General features: G+C 46.7%; 1 protein-coding gene and 1 long non-coding RNA gene across 2 annotated transcripts in view; one reads left to right on the plus strand and one right to left on the minus strand.

Annotated features, from left to right (window-relative positions):
- The window catches only part of LOC308580260, a 98,010-nt gene that overhangs the window by 23,895 nt on the left and 46,872 nt on the right, over positions 1 to 27,243 (plus strand). The window lies entirely within an intron of this gene.
- ERBB3 (erb-b2 receptor tyrosine kinase 3) overlaps positions 2,332 to 27,243 on the minus strand; it is a 96,069-nt gene continuing 71,157 nt past the window's right edge. Inside the window, exons 15-28 of the mRNA XM_081181255.1 lie at positions 26,148 to 26,302; positions 25,121 to 25,174; positions 22,500 to 22,641; positions 21,820 to 21,939; positions 21,300 to 21,398; positions 19,727 to 19,912; positions 17,496 to 17,651; positions 16,944 to 17,019; positions 15,319 to 15,465; positions 14,822 to 14,919; positions 13,629 to 13,778; positions 12,160 to 12,231; positions 10,848 to 11,115; positions 2,332 to 8,630 (exon numbers count right to left, since the gene is read on the minus strand). Of these exons, the coding sequence (XP_081037381.1) occupies positions 8,089 to 8,630; positions 10,848 to 11,115; positions 12,160 to 12,231; positions 13,629 to 13,778; positions 14,822 to 14,919; positions 15,319 to 15,465; positions 16,944 to 17,019; positions 17,496 to 17,651; positions 19,727 to 19,912; positions 21,300 to 21,398; positions 21,820 to 21,939; positions 22,500 to 22,641; positions 25,121 to 25,174; positions 26,148 to 26,302 (2,265 nt within the window). The 3' untranslated portion in view covers positions 2,332 to 8,088. The remainder of the gene's footprint in view (positions 8,631 to 10,847; positions 11,116 to 12,159; positions 12,232 to 13,628; positions 13,779 to 14,821; positions 14,920 to 15,318; positions 15,466 to 16,943; positions 17,020 to 17,495; positions 17,652 to 19,726; positions 19,913 to 21,299; positions 21,399 to 21,819; positions 21,940 to 22,499; positions 22,642 to 25,120; positions 25,175 to 26,147; positions 26,303 to 27,243) is intronic.

Raw genomic sequence — 27,243 nt, forward strand, 5'->3', positions numbered from 1 at the left:
GTCGGTCACAACTGGACCTAATGGTCAGGGGTCCCTTTACCTTTAATAATAATAATAATAATAATAATAATAATAATAATAATAATAATAATAAATTATACCCCACCCATCTGGCTGGGTTTCCCCAACCACTCTGGGTGACTTTCAACAAAATATTAAAATACAGTAGTCCATCAAACAGTAAAAGCTTCCCTAAACAGGGCTGCCTTCAGATGTCTTATAAAAATCTGATAGTTGTTGTTCTCTTTGACATCTGGTGGGAGGACATTCCATAGGGCGGGTGCCACTACTGAGAAGGCCCTCTGCCTGGTTCCCTGTAACTTGGCTTCTCGCAGTGAGGGAACTGCCAGAAGGCCCTTGGTGCTGGACTCAGTGTCTGGGTAGAATGATGGGGATGGAGACGCTCCTTCAGGTATATTGGACCGAGGCCATTTAGAGCTTTAAAGGTCAGCACCAACACTTTGAATTGTGCTTGGAATCGTACTGGGAGCCAATGTAGGACTTTCAAGACCGGTGTTATGTGGTCTCGGCGGCTGCTCCCAGTCGCCAGTCTAGCTGCCGCATTCTGGATTAGTTGTAGTTTCCAGGTCACCTTCAAAGGTAGCCCCACACAGAGCACATTGCAGTAGTCATAGCGAGAGATAACCAGAGCATGGACCACTCTGGTGAGACAGTCCGTGGGCAGATAGGGTCTCAGCCTGCATACCAGATGGATCTGGTAAACAGCTGCCCTGGACACAGAATTGACCTGCGCCTCCATGGACAGCTGTGAATCCAAAATGACTCCCAAGCTGCACACCTGGTCCTTCAGGGGCACAGTTACCCCATTAAGGACCAGGGAGTCCCCCACTCCCGCCCACCCTTTGTCCCCCCAAAACAGTACTTCTGTCTTGTCAGGATTCAGCCTCAATCTGTAAGTGTATTCAGGGGTTTATAGCTAAGAAAACATGCATAGGATTGTATTCTCAATGTGGCTTTAATAGCCATAAAGGTCTTTCCCTCATTTCTCATGTTCCAGGATCATCACAGTTTCCCACAAGGTTGACTCAGACAGTACAATAATTAATTACATTTGATCCGTTAATTTCTCCACAAGCCTTGATGGAGGGAGTGAAGGTCACCAGGCCAAGCTGACCCAAATTATTTCCTTTATAAGTGACTTCATACAGCAATAGCATTTCTTAAGGATTTACAACACCATACAGAATTTTACAGATTTTACATTTTACAGATGGGGAACTTCTTTGAGGCCAACCAGTGTCATAGCCATGAGTAAACAGGGATTTGAATCAAGGGCTCCCAAACCCAACTGCAGCACTCTCAGGGCTAGCCCAATATATTTTGCTAGGTGAGTCATGAGACAAAAGGACGACACCATCTCCCCATTGCATGAACAGAAGCCAGCTGGACTGGCAGCTGAATCTTAATGCAACACTGACAACTTGACAGCATCCTCCAACATACCAGATGCAGCAGGCTAATTTAGGGGGCTCAGGAGGAGCAACATATCTGCCCCCCCATATTTGCTGCCTGGGGTGGTCACCTTCCTCTGTTTATTAGTAGGGCATCCAAGCGCTCTGTTCAGTTTGCTTTCACCAGATCCTGCTTCCATTCTTCTCTGACCAATAAGGACACACCAAGTCCCTTTTGATGGAGAGTTGGGCTGAAAAGGCCTACCTCAATTTTTTCCTGTAACAGTTGCAATGTCCTGTCATGTGCAAAACCCTTCCCACCTAATTCCAGCTGGTTGTGGGAACTCTGTACATTCTTCTGTTTACTGAATAATATATTTTGAGTTAAGCTCTGGCTCAAGCCCTTGACTTGTTTCTGATGGTCCTATTGATTTGGAGGACTCCTCCATCTCTGTCAAGAGAAGGATGCCTGTACAGGCTTTCCTTCTCTTGTTGGCAGCAGAGGGAAGGAGGTGCTCACACAAACCTGGGGCAAAAATGTGCAGATCTGGCACTGATGTGGTTTGATAGCACACAGTTGAGTCTGTGCCTAAGTTTCTGTTCTTAGACGACTAACGTGTCCCGAACGAATTCAGCACATTGTTTGCAGCAGTGGCTAGCCCAATACCTTGAGAAACCCTAAAAGCAGCAGGGTATGAGGGGACACACTCCCCCTTATTATATGTATGGCGTTTCTGTTTAAAATTTTGTGGCTGGCCATGCCCCACAGCTGCCATTTTGTGAATGGTTGGATTCCCAACAGCAGCCATTTTGTGGTGGCTCCTGTCAAAATTCCAAATGTGTCCACAGGGGCAAAACTTTAGGGACTTTTGCACTGCTGATTTTTATCCATCATTGTAGTCAGACATTAAAAATGCACTTATAATGTCACATTTTTTTATTTAGTATTCAAGCACACACAAACTTTTATTTTTTTGAGGTCTTCAGTAACAGATAGAGCCTCTGTCAGCAAAAACTGGGTCATTCTAGCTTAGAAGGTAATTCATATTCAACACTTGCCCTGCAAGGAAAAGAGGTCTGAACTCTAGCCCTAAAACCATACCTGTACCTGTTGCCACAAAGCTTATGAGGAACTTCCTTCAAAAAAGCTCACCGACTTCCACATTCAGTAGATAAGATGATGAAGAGCCTATCCACAAACTAGTTTAACCATTATTCCTCTCTTCACTTGAGAAAGACCTTGGGAATTGTAGTTTGGCAGGGAAGCACTTTAAATTATAACCAGCACCAAAACTACAATTATAATCAGCACCAAATGACAATTCTCAGTATTCTCTGAGGAAATAAAACCAATGTCGTGAAGCTGTGGGCCTTCAGAGAGAACTTTAGCGTGGACTGAGTGTGTCAGGCATTAAAGTAAATAAAATAAAATTAAAAATTTGCCTTCTGCTCTGACAGGCAACCACACTGAGCTTTACCTAAAAAATGAAAGTGCTGAAAGCACTGCCTCCAAACAGGTTACGTTTGAAATAACTAAAAAAGGTTTGTTATGGAGCCAACTTTACTCTGTATATTAGCAAGCTAAGGTGTTTTTTTTTAATGAAAAAAAATTGGCCCAAGGAAGGTTTATGTTACAACTGATGCCAGAGTATCTTATTATATAATTTTCTAACACTTAGGGTTGCCAGATTTGATTTTTTTTTTTTAATGGCCTTGCTCCTGTGGCTTTGACAGCAGCCTGATGTACACAAACTAAGCATCTTTTCTATATCACTTTGGCTGCCATTCTATCCCTTCCTGCTAGGAAGTCTTATTTAACTCAGATAAGGCTTATTTCTCCATGGCAGAAAATGCTGCTTCTACTCACTTTCAGTGTCTGAAGCTGCTGCTAAAGAGACAGGAATGGGGCCAGGAAAAAATGTGGAAACCTTATGCCGTTTCCATGAGCATCTGTTGCCTGCTAGATTCAGGTTTCTTAGTAAACATTCGATTTGGGCACAGAAAGCAGTATCAAATAAACCCATCTTGAGACATCTCTCCTTATGACCGTGATCAAGGCCCATCACCTTCCTTCCAATTTGCTTACATCTTGGGAACAGGAGTTCTCCGGTGGCCTAGCTAATGGCAATAGCGGTGTCTCGATTTGTTTGTTTTTTTAAAACACTGCTATTACTGCTTGTTAAATGATAGCTGGGGCATTGCAGAAAGCAATTTAAAGTGTGTAAACATCTGAATTCCTTCCAGTTTTTGGTGGTGTTGTTTTTTTTAAGAGAGGGAATAAAACCTTCATGTCACCAGTTTCAAAGCATGGCATAAAACCAAAACAACCCAACATGACATTTATGACAGACAATATACACATCAAGATTTGGGGGCAAAAAAAATTAAATGTGACACTTTTACTCTACAAATACAAAGACGCAAACAAAAAACACTCAAGCTACGTCAGTCCAATGGGGTTGAGTCAATGCTTTTTGTTTCTTGTGCATCATCATGTGTAACAATTGGCGTTTGTTAGTTTAATTGTCCCAGTGTTCCTTAGTTTGGCTGTTATCCTCAACCAATTCATATCACAGATGTCTCACTAATGAGAAGAGCAACAAAAATTGAGGTAAATAATGGAGCTGAAATCTCCATCTGATAACCTTGTCCACAGAGTTTGTTGTGCTTTAACTCTGGTTTTTCCACCTCCTCTGTTTGACTATGGTTCAAACCTTTCTCAGGGTTGAGCCCATTAGAACAAAATATGTCTCTTCCACATTCAAAACATGGAGATGGAAAGGGAAATGTGTCCCCTTTGTTCTCGTCACATCATTCTGTACCTGCTTTTTAGCAAGTGTACCCAGGAGGCACAGCTCCCATGAGGCTCTTGTACTTCTAAGTCTGCAGTCTTATGCATGTTTTATTATTAAATAAGGCCCATTATTTCAAATAACAATGCACAGGATGGAGCACAGAATAGAGAAGTTTGACAAAGCGTGACTGTTCCTTGCACATACATGTCATGAAGGCAGAAGCTGATGAATTAGTCCCTTCCACATGACTCTTACCAGGTCCAAGAGACCTCTCAAGTCTGAAGCTGCTCAACAGTTACCAGGCTTTAAACTGGACCTGTTAAAAAGTAGTTTGATTTGCATTAATTAACAAATGATGATGTTTATCTCTATGCCACGAAAAGCTTCATGTGCTAGTTCCTGCATATGAACTTCAATTAAAATGCACAGGAGCAGGCCAGCCCATTTTTTCACTGGCCACTTGGTAGCCCTTACCAGGACTGTTCGGGAGCAAAAAAATATGAATTGCAATGTTCTGAGACTCAATATGCAAAACCAAAGTATTATTAAGCTTGCCAAAGTCCAGCTGTTGCGTTCCAGCACATTTAACTTTCTCTGGAATAAGCCCATGGTTCTCACCAACATTTTTATAAACACCTTGCACAAATATTGTGGTGGCTTAAGCATCAAGGCAGCGCTGAACTTTGTCCCTTTGTATTTTCAGGTGTCCAAATCTAAACAGATACAGATCTGTCTGAAATTTAATCCAAAACTGGTTTCACTGCTACTATTAAACAATCAAGCTCTGCTGCAGAACTCCTGCCAAACTAACTTCAGTTTTGTTCCAAGGTGTTGTTTCAGAATAAATTGCTAGCATTTTGTTGTCGCTGCTGCAAGGCGGGATGGGTTATGTTAAAATTAAACACTAAGTCCTACCACAACAAAGGATTCTACTGAGTAGCAGGTTTCTAGTCTTGAGTTGCACTGGATGAAGTTTCTTGGTTCTAGAATTAAACCAAGAGATCTTCCATTGTATTACAGGATTCTGGTGTGACTCTGGTTTTAGAACTTTACACCACAATCCTAGGCGTCTTTACTCAGAAGTAAGTTCCCTTCAATGTTACTGCCAGGATTGCAGAGTACACAAGGTTTATTTACTACTGCATTGAAAATGCTCCAGCTCTTTAAACTTATCTATCAACATATATTTATGTTGAAAGGCAACAACAACTTCTCTTGAGAAAGATTTCATTTCAGTGAATTTGTCCCTATGGTAAGCATGTTAAATAGCAAGATTTTTCTTTCCTGCAGAGGGCAGTCAAATAGCATCTCTAGTGCCCTTCTCTGGTATTAACCAATACTGTACAATCTCTGGTTGGGATTTCACTCTGCTCAGGTACCAGTGCTGTTGGCAGGACCCATGTATATTTGGCTGCTAGTCAGCTCTAAAGATATCACCACACCCTGTAGAATTATAACCCAGACAGAGACTTAAATTTGTTCAATCGGTTCCTGATGTTTCCCACAATGAGGAGAGAAGCAACTCTCAGGGGATAGAGTACCTTGTAAGCACAAAGTCTAAGAACTTGCAAGTCAGAATCAGATTGCTCCCTCAGAATCCAGTCAGTCAATCTCGGCGTTCAGTTTAAATGCACAGCAATCTTCTAGGCTTTTTAAGTTTGAGGAAAACATGGAAATGCGTGGTACTGGTCTTATGTAGGCAGAGTGTGGAATTTGCTCTCATCTGTCACACATTCTCATTTGTTCGGACCAAATAAGATTAAAGGAGGATGGAAAGGTTGCTACATTCCATACAAACATTTCTTTTTGCAATGGAATTCATCAGCGCATTGATTACATATACAATACAAAATATGCATTACAATAAAAAAACAAACAAAAGTTCAGTCACATATTTGCAATTCATATGAAAAGCCTGGAGGCCAAGCAGGAGGCCTCAGAACCTTCTGGATAATTTTTGTCACCCCAAAAGTGCTCTGTGGTGCAATTTAGGAGCCTATCCAGAATGCAGGCCAACTACATAAAGGAGGAATCTGCTGTTGAAACTACAGTTTAGGAACCTTACAGGACTCAGACAATGCATTGAGATCAATTGCAGAGCTTCCCTCGCAAACTTCTTTTTTTCTTCATCAGGTTTGATGTTCCCTTTTTTTGTAAATATCCCTTTATATGACGCAATCTAAAACTTGTGGGAACAAAGTCAAGGTTGTGCAGAATACGACTGGCCCTCAGGGTAGGGTGGGGTGATGGAAGAGAGAAGTTTGTTCCCAAATAATACTCTAATGTAAGTGAGCCTGGTTCAAAAGAATTAAAGAGTAACATCATTAAGGCTCATAGTGCAACTTTTCAGCCTTTCGCACAGCACTCCTGAGCTTCAGCACTAAAACTCATCTCCGTGGTCTTGTCACAGATTTCAGCCTGTAATCCTATACCCACTTACTTGGACATAAGCCCCATTGAACTCAGTGGGGCTTACCTCTGAGTAGACGTGTAGGATTGCATCGTGAGTTGCTGCTGCTGTCTTTTTTACTGAGCCCTAGGGTGGCCAGAGGGAGAAGAGGGCAGGGACCCTGTACCTTCCACAGTTGTGTAGAAGAGGAAAGTTCAGCAGGAGTAGCTTGCAAGTCTGCCTGGCACCTATCCCGAGAAGCATCCCATAATCCCTTTAACCGAGGGAGGGACTGCGGAGAAGGCTGCCTTTCAAAAGGCCGCTCTGCTGCATTCCGTTCCATTGCTCTCTCCTGCTTTTCATTCTGGGATGCTCAAGATCCGTACTAGATCTTCCACGGGCTGGAGAAAATTTAGGTTGGCCTGCAGTAATGAGCATCTAAATGCTAGAGGTGGAAGTCTGGGTTTCTAGCATGTTTGTTCCCTTTCCACTCCTCCCTCCTCAAGGGTCTCCCATCCTGATAAGGGAACTGAAAAGGCACAAGAAGGGTTGCTAACGGAACGCTGAAAAACCAGAGACAGAGCTGAAAACAAAACCCAGGAGCTCTGGGTTCTAACACACATTTTCTACACCTTAAGTCTTACTGAGAGGTAGGATTGCAGCCCACAAGTCTTTATCTCAGACCCACACTTGGGCACACTGTCTTCCTAAATGAAGTTCTCAGGCTCATGGAGAGGGGGAGCACCATTTTCCTTCATATCCACCCTTATTGCATATATTGTTGGGAAGACACATAAGCAAGACTTCTTCCTTGAGAAGGCCTTCCCTTCAGTCTTTGCAGCCTCCTACAAGGCTCAGCACGCATGCCTCATACTTAACGCCCCCCTGCTATTGGTGGGCAGAGGGTTGTCTTGACGAAGGCCGAGACAGGTACCCCAAAGGCTTCAGCTGTTGCTGAGGACCCTGTACAGTAGGGCACTCGGCACTTTGGTGGGTCAGCCCAGAAGACTCTACCCGGCTTTCTAGAACAGAGCTGATTCCTGAAGAGAGTGTGTCATATCCACCTGAGCGCAGAGGCCTTCGTGTCCACAGAAGCAGTCGCTTCCTACACTTATCTGTCCTCTTATCACAGAATAAGCCCTCTCTCTTTGCACAGGAATGGCTCCCAGAGTTTTGCTTGTGCCCAATCAGAGGGTTCCGTTTGCCCTCTTAAGTCCAGAGCATTTGAACAGAAGAGACCTGACTTGTAATCGGTAATCGGTCAAAACACAGTGCAAGGCGGGGAGAGCTGCCATCCAACCCTTGAGAAGCCCAGCGCCGGTTGGTCTCGATACACTTGCCCATTATAGGGTCAACGTCACAGAGGCTTAATGGGTGTTTTCCCTTTTTTCAGCCCACCATCACAACAATGGTGTTTGCAGCGATAAAGGGTAAGGGCTCGGGTTTTTACTCCCAAGCAAAAGGACGAATGAAACCACCAGTCCAACGCTCGCTAAGTCCTCTGAACATCCGCCTGACTGAACAACCGGCTGTGCCAGTAATCTGGGTTGTCAAAAGCACAGTCCGAGGCCTCCAGAGTGCGCAGGGGCTTCACAAATCCGTTCTTTGGGCAGGGCGGACTCTGGCAGCCAGGGCACTGCACTGGGGGCAAGACAGCATCCATTTCCTCGTAGCCTTGTTCGTCTGGGGAGCCCTGTGTGATGCCGGAGTCCATATCCGTATAGTCCCCCCGGGAACTGCGGATGCTGCTCAGGGACTTGCTGAGCTTGGGCTGTTTGTTCATGTACTCATAGTCTTCCTCGTCCTCGTCCTCATCCCGGCAAGGCGTGGTGAGCTGGGAGCTTGGCACACTGCCCAAAGATGTGCTCAGCTCAGAGCCCAGATCCATGTACTCATAGCCAAGCTCCTCCAGAGAGGCTGGCCGGGCCTTTGGAGCCTGTGGAGCTCTCCGGTTCATGTACTCGTACTCTTCATCCACTTCGTACACCGGGATTGAGCCACGGACCAGGGAGGCAGCAACACAAGCAGCACGCTCTGCACAGGAGAGAACACAGCGGTTCTTACAGCCTTGTAATTTTGCACTCGCCTGGGGCGACTAACAGTTATTTCCCAGGTAACCAGGTAACATTCCCCACTGAGGCTAGGATAGAGTCATATCTTCATCTGCCACAGCAGAATGTGGAGGTTGGCTCTCTCATTCCTGCTTAGAGCTAGTGGCTCTTGGGCCAGAACGGGGATGGAACAGCATGTGCTACTTTTATAGCGCTGCAGGGGGAGGCAGCATTATGAAAGCTGCACATGCACAGTTAGCTCATTCTCCATTCTAGTATTAAAAAAACCCATTTGTTCTAAGGCTAGAAGGCAGACAAAGGCAGTTCTGTGTGCAGCCTCCACAGCACTGCCTTGTTTAACTCGGGACAACAGCGTGGAAGCTGTGTCCGTGGCTCTATTCTGTTGCCATTCCCAACCCCATAGCAGGAGGGAGGGTAAATGGCAGTGGCAGCAAGCAGCATGGAGGAAAACAACCCCCAAATAATTGTTTGCAAGAACCATTTTTCACTGCTAGATTCAATGATCCCACTTCCCTTTTTCAGAAAGCAAGGAGGGGCGAGCTCTGGCCCTTGAATCCAATGTGGCCCTCAAGCTGCTTTTGCTATATTTATTAGAGTCAAATGTCCGCTTCCTTTGCTCAAGTACCGTATTTTTCACTCTATAGGACGCACCCAACCATAGGACGCACCTTGTTTTAGAGGGGGAGAACAAGAAAAAAAAAAACCTCCCCCTCTCTGCTCAGCGCCCCCTCAGCAAAGCGGCAGGAGAAACGGAGCCCCTTCCATTTCTCCTCCGCTTGGCTGAAGGGGCGCTGCGCAGCTCTCCCTCTCTGCTGAAGCCAGGAGAGTCTTGCTCTCCTGGCTTCAGCGAAAGGAACCCGAAGCCTCCAGAATGCAGTGGGAACTTACACTCCGCTCCGAAGGCTTCAGGTGGCTATCCCTGAAGCCTGGAGAGGGAGAGGGGTCAGTGCGCACCGACCCCTCTTGCTCTCCAGGATTCAGTGAAAGCAACGCGAAGCCTCCGGAGCGTGGAGGGAGCGCTCCCTCTGCGCTTCGGAGGCTTCGCGTTGCTATCGCTGAAGCCAAGGAGCCTGCATTCGCTCTATAGGACACACACACATTTCCCCTTAATTTTTGGAGGGGGAAAAGTGCGTCCTATAGAGCGAAAAATACGGTATGTTTCAAACTCTTATGGTGGGAGGAGAGGCTAGATGTGAGGACAAAGAAAGAGCAGGGCACTTAACCTCTGATTTGATGCTCCTTTGATTCCATGAGCAATAGACATAATCAGGTTAAAAACAGTCTGGGCGGGTAGCATTTTTACTTTGCTACTTGGCCCACAAATTCTAAGAGTTATCGGGCCCGATCTAATCGAATCTGTCCTTGGAAGCCAGAGGGGAATGGCCTCTGTGAGAGGAAGCAGAGGTTGTTGCTGCTTGACCCCTTGATCTACCTCCCCACCCTAGAGAGCTTTTCACTGAGGCCCTTCCTACTCCCTAGCCAGCTCCACAAAGAGTCCTTTGCTTGGGGCTGCCCTGACACCCACAGAGATGCCAATACACCTTCCCCTGGGCCTTCCTAGCTCCCCTTCATTCTACCTAGTTGAGCTGGATTCAGTTCCAAGTCATCAGATATCTCAGGCTGTAATCCTAACTCTTGGCTGGGAGCAGCAAAGTGGCCATAGCCCTGCCCTTTGTACCAGCCAGGGCAGAAGCAGGAGCCGGGCACATCATAACTGCTGCTTTCCCCCCCTACACCAGGTCCATGTCCATCCTTGGGTCCATTGCCAGTAGCTAGACCAGATCCTTGGCTAGGCCAGTTCCATCTCCTCCCTCCTCTTGAAATGTCTTGCTTAGCTGCTGCCAATGGGAACCTCCTTGGCAGCTAAAGCCTCGAACCAGTGAAGCTCAGCAGAACCGAGTGGAGCCAGTCAGATGTAAACTTCTGGTGCAACCTAATCCCCTCCTGTGCAGAACTGCACTACCCGCTTGATAAAGAACAGGCAAGCTGCTCACCGAGAAGACCCAATGTTGGAGAAGGCCATGGCCCAGAGAAAGCCAGAACCAATGAGCTGCAGGTCCGATTTGTTTCTACCCCACCCTTTCCACCTTGGTATTGGTGCAGTCCACTCCAGTTCTCCTAGGAGACTGTGGGCTGCATCTCAGTACCCTACAGACCCCCTCTGTGATGCTGTACTTACCTCTGCCGTTTTGATCTGGCATGACGTAGCCATTGGCATCTTCCTCTCCATCGGCACTCCCCACTGGGAGCATCAAGCTCTCTCGCTGAGACAGGTAGGCGCTGTCTCCCCGAGATCGCAAGCTGCGGCACAGGCTCCCGGACAATGACAGGTCCTCAGTGAGGTCGTATTCAGAGGTTGTGCCCCGTCCCTCTGAGGACTCCGACACCGTGCGTCCCATTGACTCCTGCCTTATCCGCAAGGTCTGCCGGGAGCCCAGTCCAGCGCTCTGGGTGGCAAAGAATTAGAAATGAGCATATGATTAGTGGCCTGATGAGACCCCACAGGCTCCTATTTCCCCCTGCCTATTGGAAACACAGGACACGGGTGGTGCTGTGGTCTAAACCACAGAGCCTAGGACTTGCTGATCAGAAGGTTGGCGGTTTGAATCCCATTGCTCGGTCCCTGCTCCTGCCAACCTAGCAGTTTGAAAGCACGTCAAAGTGCAAGTAGATAAATAGGTACCGCTCCAGCGGGAAGGTAAACGGCGTTTCCATGCGCTGCTCTGGTTTGCCAGTAGCGGCTTAGTCATGCTGGCCACATGACCCGGAAGCTGTACACTGGCTCCCTCAGCCAACTAAGCAAGATGAGCGCCAACTGGACCTAATGGTCAGGGGTCCCTTTACCTTTACCTTTACTGGAAACACAAATTGCTCACCCACGGGAGCCTATAAAACATTCAACTAAACTCTCCAGAGTCTGGCTACTCAGAAGTAAGTCCTGTTGAATGCAGTGGGGGCTATTCTCAGCTAAGCAGAGTTGCAGTCTGACCAAAGAGGAGCTGGAACGATAGTCATTTGGTAACTGTCTATTGCATGCCAACACAACTTGCGACCAAATGGCCATGCCTGGCAGCGCACCAGGGACTCAATAACCTTCCCAGTTTTGTTGCCTGGCAAGGCTGCAAAACAGAAAAGTTGTCAAGAGCTCGGCAAGCCGCATAACATGGCTGGCATGCCGCATTTGATTTGGTAGGTCGCAAGCTGTGCCGGCGGACCTGCTCTAGGGCCGATTGGCATGAGCGCAGCAATGTCTCTGGCAGAGGCCTGTTCCAGCAATGCTGTCTAATAGGAGTTGCCAGGGATCAAATTGTGCAAAGCACATGCTCTGGCACTCAACCCTTCTACTCTACCGAAGTTAACAGCCTCCATACAAACACACAAATTACACTGCCCCCCCCCCCCGTATCTGATGCTATTCTCACCGGACATGCCACCCCTCCTTCTGTACATCAGCTCTGAATCCCATACAGATTTGGAGAAAAATCAAATACCTGGCGATTTCCACTGAGACTGCTCTGATTCATGGGGATGTATCCAGCAGAAGGATTCAGAAGATTTGGGCTCTGGATGTTGATTTTTTTTAAAACCAAAAAAACAAAGAAGAGTATATAGCAATGAGCCAGGGCAGGGCCAGAATTGGATTTATTAATTCAGTCTGCTTAGAATATTTGTTCAGCAAAAAGTTCTCAAAGCAGTTGACACAGCAAAATAGGGCAAGAATTAAAACATATTAAAACATAAAAAGCACATTAGTTCTTAAATTTCCAGTATGGTTTTACCATCTGCCCCCTTCCTCCCATTTCCTCTTATTGCTTTGAAGGATAGGGTCAATTGGTGGAACCACGAGGAAAATAAATAATAATACCATGCCCTTTGCATGCCAGTGCAAATAGATAAATAGGTACCACTCTGACGGGAAGGTAAACGGTGTTTCCATGTGCTGCTCTGGTTTCACTCTGGTCATGCTAGCCACATGACCCAGAAAAACTGTCTGTGGACAACAGTCGGCTCCCTCGGCCAGTAAAACGAGATGAGCGCCACAAGCCCAGAGTCGTCTGTGACTGGACTTAACTGTCAGGGGTCCTTTACCTTTACCATTTTTATTGGGTTGTTGTTTTTATTTTTATTAGGTGTTTTGTGGTTTTATATCTTAATTTTAATTCTGTGAACCGCCCTGAAACTCCCGGTCATGGGGCAGTATATAAATTCAATTAATAACAACAAACAACAACAACTATAGTGGTACCTCGGGTTAAGAACGTAATTCGTTCTGGAGGTCTGTTCTTAACATGAAACTGTTCTTAACCTGAGGTACCACTTTAGCTAATGGGGCCTCCTGCTGCCACTGTGCCGCCACCACGCAATTTCTGTTCTCATCCTGAAGCAAAGTTCTTAACCTGAAGCATCTGTAACCTGAAGTGTTACTAATCTGGCATTAGTAATTTAGTGGAAGAAGTATGAAAATAAGCGTACTATAAGAACAAGGATGAAATTCTGATTAATATTATGTCAAATTTAATATCTAAATATTGGACAATAAAATTTAAGATTGGAGACATGATATTTGAAAATTACAAAATAAGATTTGGAAAAAGGTGAAGCACTGCTGATGATAACTTTATAAATGGGAACACAGGAAAGGGAGATGTGAGGAAGTCCAAAAGGAAGGGTATGGAAATTTGGTTTTTTTGAAATCTAATTATGTTGTATTTTATTTGTTTTGTGTTTATCTTCGTTTTTATGTTGGTGAAGGTGTTTTCTGTGTCTTGGTGATGTATTGTTTAAAACCTTTAATAAATATTTTATATAAAAAAAAATGAAGTGTCTGTAACCTGAGGTACCACTGTATATTGTAGGGCATCATAGGCAAGGTTAGGGAGGATTTCTTAATTGTTTGAGGAGGTTGGAGTCTCTCCCCCACGAAGAATCAAGTGGGTAAGGGGAAGGGAAGGTCTCTTACCCGCATGGAGTCAATCCACTGCCTGGACGCAAAAAGGTTATTAAGCTCCTCCTCCTCCAACTCTGTTTCCACTTCCAGTGTCTCCATCTCGTCTAGCTCCTTTTCAGTGAGTGTGGGTGGCTCAACTTGGGGAAGTGGCCCACTCTCTCTCTGAGGGGAAGAAGGAGAAGGTATTACCCTCATAACACTTACCAATGGCTGCTGAGCACTGGCACTTAAGCTCCCTTGGGAGCAGTGGCGTAGCGTGGGTTGTCAGCACCCGGGGCTAGGCAAGTAATTTGCGCCCCCTAACCCGTGGATTTGCGCCCCCTAACCCTAACCCCCAGATGTTGCGCCCGGTGCGGCCGGCCCCCCTGCACCCCCCATGCTATGCCACTGCTTGGGAGTGTCTAAATGAGAGCAGAACATCCTGATCTATGAAGATTCTTTGGGCAGCATTTGGGTTGATAAAAGGAGAGGCCCCCAGCCTCAGGTCTTCCTGGATGCCCAACCTTGCAGGCCTAGATGCACGAAGCCTGGCTAGAGCGAGAGAAGAGCCGTCTGCCACATGCACAGAGGCCTCCTCCCCCCATCCTCCAAACTGCCTATAAATTCAGAAAAGTAATCCTTGCTGACATATGTCTCATAATATCCAAAATCACATGCTCTGGCGTAGAAGCTGTTGCGCTGAAAAGTGGCTTGGGTAGGCAGCTCAGCAACAACGTGGGGAGGTTTTCACATTTTCAAACAACTTCATATTTTTTTCTAAATGAAAACAACTAATGCTCTGAAGCTGACAATAAATTTAAGAGAGGAAATTCATTTTTTAAAAAGGCAGACTGGGTTTTTAAATTTTTTATTTTGTTCAGAAATTAACACGTGGAACATGAGCAGGACCTATCAAGTGTAACTAACTGTGCAGGACTGACGGAGAGCAGCACATCTAGGACTCATGGTATTGATGGAACATTTTTAAAAACAGCCAGACTCACTGAGTGCTTATCGCCTGCAGAGTCTCTACAGCAGGGTGTGGGGAAACCTGTGACCCGATGTTGCTGGATTACAGCTCTCATCATCTCTTAGCTACTGGCCATGCTGAGTGGGGGGGTTGATGAGAGCTGGAGCCCAACAATATACGGAGGGCCACAAGTTTCCCCTGGTTTGATTTGTAGACTAGACAATAGGAAGGACATTGGGAGCAAGCCAGGACTAACCTTAATCACCAGGTAGCGAGGGGGGTCACGAGCCATACGTGTGAACTCATTGGCTAGCTCTTTGAAGGTGGGGCGGATGTTCTCGTCAATCATCCAACCTGTGGGGTTAAAGAAGATTGTGAGCATCGTTCAGGCAGATACCAGTCAGGACAGCTTCTGTGGCCAGGGCAAGACCATCAGCCTGTGGATTCTGGCTTAGGGCTTCCACTTGTCCTGCTGTTTTCCTCCAGGAAAACCCAATCTTTACCACTGAATCAGGGGAAAACATCAGTTGGGTTTTCCATGGATTGACATTTACTCTGATTCAGCACTAAAAAGTGGGTTTTCCCAAGGACAAGTGGAAAACCACTCAGACGCGTGCTTTCAAGGCACTGAACAAGTGGAAGTGTGGTTGAGCCCCCAGCCAGTGCCCTAATCTAGTGGTCAAAGGGCATCCAAGGAACTACTGAGTGACATTTCTCCCCAGGAGAGGGGAAAGTGTTACTCTGGTCACGTACATTTTACCATCACCATGTAGACATCAATGGTGCAGATCTGGGGCTGCGAGAGGCGCTCCCCTTTCTCCAAAAGGTCAGGTACTTCTGAAAGGCGGATTCCGGTATAAGGCTCATTTCCAAAGGTCATCATCTCCCACAATGTCACTCCTGGAGCAGGTGACAGAAAACGCTCATGAACAGAATGCAGTGGGCCAGATTCAACTACCGTATTTTTCGCTCTATAGGACGCACCCGACCATAGGACGCACCTTGTTTTAGAGGGGGAGAACAGCGCCCCTTCCGCGAAGTGGCAGGAGAAACAGAGCCCCCTCCATTTCTCCTCCCGCCTTGCTGAAGGGGCGCTGCGCAGTTCTCCCTCTCTGCTGAAGCCAGGAGAGTCTTGCTCTTCTGGCTTCAGCAAAAGGAACCCGGATCTCCCGCTGCGCTCCAGAGGCTTCAGGCGGCTATCCCTGAAGCCTTCGGAGCGCAGCGCGAGTTCCTGCTGTGCTCCGGAGGCTTCGGGTTCCTTTCACTGAAGCCAGGAGAGTCTTGCTCTCCCGTTTTCAGCAAAAGGAACCCAAAGCCTCCAGATTGCAGCGGGAGCTTCAGGCGGCTATCGACCCCTCTCGCTCTCCAGGCACCGACCCCTCTCGTTCTCCAGGCTTCAGCAAAAGCAACGCAAAGCCTCCGGAGCACGGAGGGAAAGCTCCCTCTGTGTTTCGAAGGCTTTGCATTGCTATCGCTGAAGCCAAGGAGCCTGCATTTGCTCCATAGGACGCACACACATTTCCCCTTCATTTTTGGAGGGGAAAGCGCGTCCTATAGAGCGAAAAATACAGTAACTGTCCCTGCCAGCATAAATCGGTGCAACAGGGCTTCCGCTAACACAACAGGGCTTTCCCTCCACCACACCCACACACACCACCCATACTGGCTGAGGAGTGTGTGTGTTGGGAGAACCTACAGAACAGCACACTGGGAGGCGTGTGTGTGGACTGGGAGAGGGTAGATCGTTCCATCGGAGAAACAGAAATGCTTGCACTGACAGAGCAATCTGCATAGCACTCCGCTGAATTCCTCCCAATAGATGTGGTACAGGTGGCTGTTACAGACCCAGGGATATAGTGGACAAAAGCCCAGTGCAAGGGAATGGGCCAATGTGTCCCAGCTATGGCAAACAAGGCAGGAATTGCGCCGAGATGTCCTCACTGTGCAAGTCCCAGCATAGTGGGCATTAGAAGACTCAAATGTGGGTTCCAGCCTCTCCCAATAGGAGGCAGTGAAACGCCTTGAAGCATAAGTACAGACAAAGAAAAGGGCACCAGAGGGCAATGTTTCATAAATATTTGGCCCAACAGTCAAATTGAACTAGGCGTGCCTTTCATTGGCAACAATGGCTAACCTAGAGGAGAAAGTCTCTTGGAACTTCATGCTGTGGTGGCACACTTAGGGAGGCTTGTGAACAAGCTCGAAGGCTCTAGTGATCACCTCTGCGGATCACTTTTCAACCTTGGTTGGGAACTGCACATAACTTAAGAGTCAGATAGTTTGCACTTGAACTGTTTTCTTGATTTCCAGAGACTTGCTATTGTGACAGATTTCCTGAAGGCAACCACAGTAGGAATCGGCTGGTCTGATATACCTACCGTAACTCCACACGTCACTTTGATGTGTATATTTTCCAAAATGTATGCTCTCCAAAGCCATCCATTTTATCGGTGTCTGAAAAATGTAAGGCAGAATGTCATAAATTATAATTAAGCTAAACATGCACACCACATTTGTAAGATTGCTTTCCAATCTGAATGCAACTGGATTCATTTCCTGTGAGTTTCCAAAACTGAATTTTCACTCCTAATTACCTATCAAAACTCATTTTGAAAATCTCATTTTTCACCTTGTTTCCCTCCTCTTCTGAAACCTTTTCAGGTATTCAAGCAGTTACTTCTGTAATAATTTTCTTTCTTAAATTTACTAGTTCTGTACATGGGGTATGCAGTTCCTCACTCCATAGTCTGGCGGTTGTCATTCAGAACATGACGGAGGCTCAAATGCAGAAATTGAATCTCTCTCTCACACACACACTCACTCACTCACTCACTCACTCACTCACTCCCCAATTTAGAAATGATAAAGTTACAAGAATCATCCTCTCTGCTGCCTGCACTGTATCTCACTCTAGTCTAATAGATACCAACCTTGATCTCATTGTAGAAGTATTTCTTGTCATCTGGATACAGCAAGTCGGCAATGCCAAAATCTGCCACCTGTACCTGGCTAGGGGATTTTACCAAAACGTTGCGAGCGGCAAGGTTGCGATGGACCATGCGGTGTTCCTCCAGGTAATACATGCCCTTAACATAAGGAAGGAGAAACAGATGAATGTGCCTGGATTTGTTTTGGGTTTGAGCACCTGATTCACGGGAGCTATAGTCTACCCAGGCCCAGCCTATATATTTGGGCCCTTCCCACCATAATGAAAATCAAGTATTTCACACAAAAGGAGGAGGCAGCAAGCCCTGAAATTGATGCATATCCTGTGTTTCTAAAGACCATTGCCAGTGGTGGAGCAAGAAGATGTGCTGGGCAGGAAGGTAAGGATCTAGAAGTTAAAATACATTTTGTGGATTTCTGCTGAGTAGTGGCATTTCCACACTGACTCATCTGCTGAGGAACCAACCCCCAGAATATCTGAGATGGAATTCCAGCACATGATAGAAAACTCTGGAACTTGTTCAAGGGGCATGCCCTGCGTTCACGCTAGACCTGCTGAGGCACGTTGGTGCACTGCTCTCTCAATTCACGCAATCTAGAATACACTCAACACACCTGCATATGGCAGGGGAAGTTTGATTTTTCTGGGAAGTTTTTCTGGTATTACCAATCTCACTGAGCAACTCCCTGATAACTTTTCAAGGGCCTGCGAGGCTCCCGGAACATCACCGGAAAGCCACTAGTTTGGGCTAGTTTTGATGGTGTGGCAAACACTCCGCATGCTTCTGCTGAGACCTTAGGTGCTTGTTGGCATTCTGCAACAAGCCACAATTATGTATTGCGTAACTAAATTAGCAGATCAAAACTGTGCTAATTACACAATTTACACTAACCCTAGCCAATTGCTTATCCTAATAATGGAGCTTGACTGCTGTCTCCAGTCACCACTTGCAATCAAGTGCACAATCCCAACTGCTGACAATCCTCAGTGACCACAGAGTCTTCTCATGGTAGCAGTCTGAAGGGCAGGGCATGGACTCACTACTATGACTTACTGGGAGCGGGGGGGCGGGCGGCAGCATGGAGTCCAGCACAGTGCAAATGCAGCAGTGTGAAGCACTGTGCTGACCTCAGCACCACATTGGCTCCCCTCTCTCCTGCCCTGTTTCACTGACTCCTACCGGCTTTTTTTTTTAGGGACGTGGGTAGCGCTGTGGGTTAACCCACAGAGCCTAGGACTTGCCAATCAGAAGGTCGGCAGTTCGAATCCCCGCGACGGGGTGACCTTCCGTTGCTTGGTCCCTGCTCCTGCCAACCTAGAAGTTCAAAAGCACGTCAAAGTGCAAGTAGATAAATAGATACTGCTCTGGCGGGAAGGTAAACGGCGTTTCCGTGTGCTGCTCTGGTTTGCCAGAAGCAGCTTAGTCATGCTGGCCACATGACCCGGAAGCTGTACGCCGGCTCCCTCGGCCAATAAAGCAAGATGAGCGCCACAACCCGAGTCGGTCATGACTGGACCTAACGGTCAGGGGTCCCTTTACTTTTACCGGCTTTTTGGTTCTGTTTCACTCCATCCTTCATCCCAACCTCTCACACCACTGACGACACCAGCAACGGGACTTGCCTGATTTGTCTCCATTTCTGTTTTATATTTATATGTTGTCCATGTTTAAGGTTCAGAATGTATTTGCTGGAAGTTCTCTCCGGAAAACAGAAGGAAGGCAGCCTCTCCCTCTGAATTCTGGCAGATCTTTCATCCCACTGAAACCCCTGGTGCCCTGTCCTGTGCCATTCCTATTTCTTAGGAGCTGTCCTGGTCCAGTGCCAGACTCTAAGTGACAAAGCTTGGGATACCGGGAGCCGTTAAGGTTCCCTACCCCTGGCTTACAGGATGCAGCAAGCAGAAAGCTAAACCAGAACTTGGTCGTTTGTATTGGACAAAACAGAAGGTTGCCTCTATTAAACAAACCAGAACAGCACCAGGAAACTCATGGCTCCACCCAGATACACCTTAGCCTGTTGCCACCTAGTGGCTAAGCTGTCTTATGACACTATCCATTGCCTTCAATCATGCTTGGGATACTCCCTCAACATTTGGAATGCAAGTGGTTCTAAAAAAAATCCAACATTCTGGGATAGATTACCCCCAGCCTTAATTGCCCCGGGAAAGGCCCTTTAATTAACCCCAAAATTCTTCTGCAAAACCCATACATACCTTGGCAATCTGCACACACCAGTTGAGCATCAGCTGTGGGCCAATGGCATCTTTGTTTTTGCGGACATACTCCAGCAGCGAGCCGAGGTCGAGGTACTGGGTGACCAGTTGCAGTTGGGTGCCAGTACAGATACCCAGGAGACGGACAATGTAAGCATGGTCCAGGCTACCTATCGCCATCATGTGCTGTACATAGTAAAAGCAGAAACAAAACACACACAAAAATGAAATCACAGCATCGGAGCAGAAGTACCAAAACGCCAAGTTACACCCCAAAGAGAAGGAACTCGCAGAACTGCAAGAAAAATTACAGGGTAGTGCTAAGTGTAGGCAGAGCCAACAGTGATACCAGTTAGACAAGGTTCACCATGGACAGCTCGCTGCTCAAGATGAGCAAGCTAGCTTGCCTGTGCATGCACAGCTGGTCACCCTCCTCCTCTAGCAGTGGTGCAGAAAGGCCTCCAAGATGCCAGGCACATTCCAAGGTCAGATGAATGGCATCACCCAAGAGCATCGGTAGGCAAACTAAGGCCTGTGGGCCAGATCAGGCCCAATTGCCTTCTGGATCCGGCCTGTGGACGGTCTGGGAATCTCCACATGGATCGCCAGTGTGCATGTTCTGTCCTTCTCCCTCTGTCTCCCTCCCACCGGTGCCTCCTCCCTCCCTCCTCTTGGCTTCTCCCCACCCTGCCTAGAAGAGGAAGGGGGCTGGGCTTTGTTGGTGCCAGCAGCAGCACTCATGCGGCCGCCATTTTAAGCAGCCCCTCTCTGGAGCCCTTTCGTGCGCCGCTCATCGTCCCCCCGCCACCAGACCCTGCCGCTCACATGACACAGGTAAGCTTCCACCAGGGCTTGTGGTGCTCTTGCATCATTCCCCCCCCAAAAAAAATAGTCTGCCCCCCCCCAAGGTCTGAGGGACAGTGGACCGGCCCTCTGCTGAAAAAGTCTGCTGACCCCTGCCCAAGAGGAATAATCTCAAAGGCGTGATTGCAATGCACATCACCTTCAAGGGGCTTTCCCTCTGCCACTAGAGAGCAAGTGACTTTTGATGCTCGTATATCTAGGTATCAGCTGCCCAAATTTGCCACCCAATTTGCTTAAAGGTCACCCAGAAACTGGGTGAGTTGAGTCAGCTCTTTCCATCCACGCTTTCCCCAATTTAAATAATCCTCCCTACCTGCCACACCCCCCAAAAAAATTCCTAGCCACAGAGCCAGAATACCCGTATCGCACCTGCCTTTTAATCCTTTGCTGCAAATAGCAACTTGTGGAAAGGTATTTGAACTGGGGGAATGGTTAAACACACACTGCCCACAGCACTGTGCTCTCAATCCAAATTACTCCCTATGGCTGCTGTTAAGCAAAGAAAGAGAGGTATTGGGATATACAGTTCTGGATCTTCCATGGCGTATCTAATTTAACACCCGCTCCCCCTATGTCTGGTGTGTTTCTCAAGGGGACTACAAAAACAAGCATGAAACAGTGACGGCCACGTTCAGTAAAATTTCCAAAGTGACTTGGGACCCGGGAAGGCCAGTCCTATCTCCTCCTTGCATGCCCTTGTAGCACTTACATCTGTGACAGCATGGAATGTCTGCCGGCCACTTGGGTCTTGGATGACTTTGATGCTCACAGGGATCTTGATGGAGTCTCCTTCTGGAATCCAGACACCCTGGTGGGGAGAGGGGCAGAGAAGATAAACTATATTGTTGATCTGAGGATCTATTTATTAACAAACTAGTAACTGCTGAGGACTCTTCCGAGACCTCATCTCTCATCCAAGATGGAAGCAAACACTAATTTTTCATTTACCATTAGAATCTCACCCCCCCCCCATTTCCGTTCTCATTTTCTTGAAGCAGGAAAAGGGAGTTCCGCTCCCACTCTAGATGACCTGCACAAAATACTGGAGCACCCCCCGCCCCCAGATAATGCCTGCCTCCAAGCACTCTAATCCATCTATGTCCCACCCCAGGTCCATCTCTGTAGCAATCTTCTAGCTCTGAACCCCTCTTCAAAGGCAGATCACTGTTCTCTGCCTCTGCTTAAACCAGCCAGAAGCAGAAGCTGTTCCTCCCAAGTCTCGGGCTTACTTTGTGCACTGTCCCAAACACTCCGGATCCTAAAACTTTCAGCTTCTTTAATTCTGTCTCCTTGAAGATTCGAGCCAGGACTTTATTGGCTTTCTCGCTGGGATCCAGGGGCTCCAAACTCTACAGAGAAGAAAGAGACCCAGACAAATAATTCAATCCATAGTCGTCAAGAATCCCTGTTTGAAAAGAACATCACAATTCACCGTCACTTTGCTCCTAATTGACTTTGCAGCATTCCTGGTTTTTTAAACATGTGTTCCTGTTCTTTTTTTGGCAGGGTGGGGGGCTGTCTGTCTGCAGCTAGGTCTAGCACAGCTGCTAGATACAACTGTGGTGCCAAACAAACCCATCTGTGAAATCCTTTCAAACACTTCAGCTAACCCTTACTTTCTACTGGAGTTCACAGAAGCAATGAAGAGGATTTTCTAATTCTATAAAAGACCCATTGAACAGGCACTCTTAATTCCAGAAGATGCCAAGCTACAAATAAAGTGTTACTTCATTGCCCCTTTTTCTCCTTCATGCCCAGTGTCCCTCATTGGAAAGAGCCCACAATCAGACTCCTGGATAACAGCTCACCCACTTACTGCCATATGTTCAAAGCTGGGTCAGACCAATGGCCCCCCCCAAACCCAAGTGTCCCGAGGTGTGTGTGGGGTGACACAAATTTACAGTCTCACCTCTCCTCTCTCCAGGTATCTGCGCATGGCTCGCTTCTTCTGAATCTTCTTGCCACGGCAATACAGAAAGGTGAGTAAGATGCAGGAACACATGGCAAAGAGGCAGCCCACAACCGTCAAAGCAATCACTGTCGGAGCTACCCTGGAACGCAGATGCCAGGCGTTATTAATAGTGAAGTCTGGGCACATGTCACAGTTCTGCACAAGCATGGCGAAAGCACAAGAATTAGTAGCAAGCATGAAGTTCAGCCATCTGAGAATCCCACCTTTACACACACACACACACACACACACACACACACACACACACACACATTTATAAATATATTTATTTACAGTGGTACCTCTAGATGCAAACGCGATCCGTTCCGGAGCCCCATTCACATCTAGAAGCAAACGTAACCAGTGACGGCATGTCTGTGCACGTGTGCATTGCTTTTCACCGCTTCTGCGTGTGGCGTCATTTTGAGCATCTGCGCATGCACAAGCGGCAAAACCCGGAAGTAACGCGCTCCGTTACTTCCAGGTTGCCGCAGAGTGCAACTTGAATGCGCTCATCCTGAAGCACATTCAAACTGAGGTATGACTGTATATATTTTCTGGCCCTCATGGCTGCAAAACTGTTGTTTGAAGGCATGAATGACGGGGGAAATCCCGGAAGAGAATTTTTCCATAGTTCCTTGCCCCTCCGATGGCTAGAAGAGGCAGAATAAATGGGTAAATAGAGGGAAATGGGCTTAACTTGATTGGGAGGGGGATAAATCTGATCAACCTTTCAAGGGTCATTGAGAATAATAAATGTGAAACGCACAGAGATGTATACTAAGCATTGTTGTTCTAAGTCACAGAAGTATCCAAATTTTCCCTCCTTGGTACAAAATCTGGTTGAATGGCGCAGAATAATAATACTCATAATCATTTTTCACGCAGTGCCTACTAAATATGGGTGACAGCAAGTCCTGGTGACAGCAAGATGCATCAGTACAACAAGAACCATGTGTTTGGCGCATGAAGCAGAGGTGCAGCCACCAGAGGTAAATTCTCTTCAGTGTTTCTTGATGTCCTAAGCATCCCCAACGTTGAAGGAATTGGCAGTGGTTCTGCCTGTTCTTCTGCAGGACTTTTGCAACTGGCAGTCCTTTCATCCCAGAGCTGGCCCCGTGCCAATCTTCATTATTCCCCACACTCCACCCCACGTCCCAGAGGCTCAATACGAGTTGCAAAATGCAAACAAAACCCAAGGAACATGCAAGCACGCTAAAGCTACAATGCTATGGAAGGCCAGTCCTTTCCTTGGCCAAACAAAGCTCCATGTCATAGGGGCTTGTGTTCCCCTGTCGCGTTGCGATGCGGCCCTCAAATGCTTTTTCCTCGTCGTGTCCCATATTCACAGGACAATTCGCACAGAGGGCATTGGAAGAGGGGCAGCAAAAGGAACTTTCACGTGGTGGTGGGAGCTTCCTCCGCCCCGTAAGGGAGGAAAAGGGTGCAGGAAGGAGATCAAAGCGCAAGGATCCACTCCCTCCAGCGACAGGCAGAGGCCTGCTGCGGCCCTGCCCTCCTTTCATGCCTCCCACAAAGGCCTCCAGGCAAACTGGCATTGGTGGGAGAGAGCAGGGGTGTGATTGTGAAGGGAAAAGAAAGGTGGGAGTACGGCTGAGGGGAATAGCCCTTTCAAGCATCCATTGGGTGAGGCAGATAATTATATATATTTTTTAGTTCTCCCTCTACAATCAATAGCCTGAGAGTTCTTTTTATGTTCTTTCTGACAAGCCTGAGTGTCTGAGACCCCTTTTGTTGATACAAGAGCCTGCCTCCTCAGTGGAAGGACCATAAAAAGGTGGCAACAAATGGAAGCGAGAGAGAGAGGCTGCGATCTTGGCCGGTTTCCCTGCCTTGGCCTGCTGAAGTCTTGGCAGGTCTAAGACGGCAGCTCCTTAAAGCACCGGCGTCTGAAACAGGGTGAATTTGGGAGAGGATTCACGTTTCAGTTTCGAAAAACGACTTAAAAAACAGGTGTCCCCCCCTGAGAAATCAGGAGGCAGAAAAGGAAAGGGGTGGGGGCAAGGAGGGACATAATTTGATTAAATGCCTTTGACATAATTTGGAAAAAAAGGCCAAACCATTTGAAAAATCCTGCAATTTGATAGCTTCAAGCAGGAATATCTTAACTAGACATTAGAAGCTATGCTATGGGCTAATGGCTATTAAGCAGTACACAAAAGCTGTTGATGTTAACTACCACGTGCCAGAGGCAAACCCTTAGAAGAAAGACTTCAGATAAAGTCTCCAGTGGCTTTAGTCCATGTTAACACAACAATAGCAATATTGTTTAGCTTTTATATAACAGCTTTTAAGTGTTCAAAGTGCTCCATGCACATTATTTCAACCATCCTCACAGCTACCTTTTAAGGTAGGTAAGGGATGGAACCTAGGAACTTGAATGCAAATATGCTGCTCTGCCATTGAGCTTCATGGCGATAAGATCTCTTCTTGGTATTTGTAGTCTGTAAGAGTAAGCACACTGGGGTGTGTGTGTGTGTGTGTGTGTGTGTGTGTGTGTGTGCAATTTATAAAGCTATCCCCGCACCCTCACTAGGTGAAGGGGTGCTGACAGGTACCTGTGAACAGGCAGTTCCTCCATGAAGCAATCTTCAAGCTGTGGTCCATCACACCTATAAGGAATGAAATCCAATAATTATCCCGGGAGACAGAGAATCCAAGAATCTAGGGAAACAGCCTCTAGCAGGAAAGTAAAAACCACAAACCCCAGTTTCCGCCTGCAGTAGAGAGAAGACTATATAAGATACTGCTCACCCCTAGTTGACGACTAACTATGATTTAGGCTCCAGTTGCAGATAGGTAGCCGTGTTGGTCTGCTATAGTCAAAATAAAAAAATTCCTTCCAGTAGCACCTTAAAGACCAACTAAGTTAGTTCTTGGTATGAGCTTTCGTGTGCATGCACACTTCTTCAGATATGCGTATCTGAAGAAGTGTGCATGCACACGAAAGCTCATACCAAGAACTAACTTAGTTGGTCTTTAAGGTGCTACTGGAAGGAATTTTTTTATTTTGACTATGATTTAGGCTGACAGGCATAATTTAAAAGTGTTCGTTTTGCTCCCTTAGCTGCAATAGCATTTAAACTGTAGCTGGTCAGGGCTCAAATGTGTGCAATGATTTTATAAAGTGTCATATTGATGCAACACTAACATTCTTATACATATATATATATTTATTATTATATTTTTCAAAAGTTTTCACAATTACCTTCAAATCAAATACACTGTCTCGTAAGGCGGCTTCCCACAATGCTTTTACTCAAGCCTTTTCCACTGCATTATATCTTTATCTATTGCAGAACATTTCTCTACAATTATTTTGTCATTTTTCTTCCGCTGCTTTTATCTCAAATCCCGCCCACGATTTCATTTGACTGCAATGTTGTTGTTTTTAACAGTCCACATGTGCTTTGACAGAACAGGTGCTGTTTGTTCTTCCTCACTTATTTTTTCCGTTCCCTGATCATTTACTTTTTTTTCAAAACACAAGTCACTCGGCTGCACTTTATGATGATGCTATCTGCGTGCAACATACTATGGAAATAAATTAGGTATTATTGCTGAAACTCCCGATTTCTCACTTACCCCTGCGTGCAGTTCTCATGGCACGACCGGCACTCATTGTTGGCATAGGGGTACTTGAAGATGAGCCCCTTTACCCCTACGATGCCTGCAGGGCAGTTTTCTACACAGTGCGGCCCATCCCGGTAGTTAGCACAATGCATACAGGCATCAGCACCCTGAGGAGAAAGAGGAGGTGAGTTGAGGAGACAGCTCAGTGATAGATCAGCTGCTTTGCATGCAGAAGAACCCGGGTTCAACCCCTGGCATCTGAGGAAAACATACTGAATGTGACCTTGGGCTTAGCAGTGCCTGCGTCATTCCCTATTCTTTCTGAAACTGTAAATAAAGCTTTCAGTAAAAATAATCTCTAGCATTCCCTCCACAGACCTCTGCATGGTCTGAACTTTCCGTAACTAGCAGGAGGACAACTAGGAACATCCCAAGGCGTTCGATCACCCAAACATTTGCAGCCCGTGGCCTGAAATGTAAGCGCTAATATGGCCTTGCAAAGTGACAGGGAGACCTGGGTACCCTTCCCTGCATTTAATCTGGTTGAGATCTGGGTCATCTGGCCCTGAAAGCTGCTCCATTCATTAAATAAAGGCAGCGGCAGCCAGAAGCAGGGACTTCGTGACTTTGGAATCTTCTTCCTGAAGAGGAATAACAATCTGCAGCTCTGTTGGATTTTGGAAGCCGCTGCAAAACGTCTCTTTTCCAGCAGGAATTTGCCTCAATTTGTTTTGTTCTGCAGATACTTCTTTGTAATTTCTTGTGTGTTTTTGTGTATTACTGTTTCACAATGCTGTCTGTTTTTGTTACGATCCGCTCACTGGTTTTGAGCTTTGGGAAATAAGTTTATAAATATATAAAATGAAACAATGGGTGTGGGCATGCCTTTCTGCATCCACTTTCCTCGGCCCTTTATACTATAGAGTAAGCGCGATCCTAAAAGTATGTCATTACTCCCCAAGCAATTGCTTGCAATGCTTGTACAGCTGGCCCAGTGCTTAAAAAGAAAGCAACGTAACAAGGAGGCAGGCAAGATGTACTGGAGCAGGTCCTGATCCCACAGCCTGAAACCTATACCTCAAAGGCCATTACTTTCCATAGGAGACCT

The sequence above is a fragment of the Podarcis bocagei genome (genome assembly GCF_964188305.1).
Source record: "Podarcis bocagei genome assembly, chromosome: 2".
In the NCBI taxonomy this organism is placed as follows: Eukaryota; Metazoa; Chordata; class Lepidosauria; order Squamata; family Lacertidae; genus Podarcis; species Podarcis bocagei.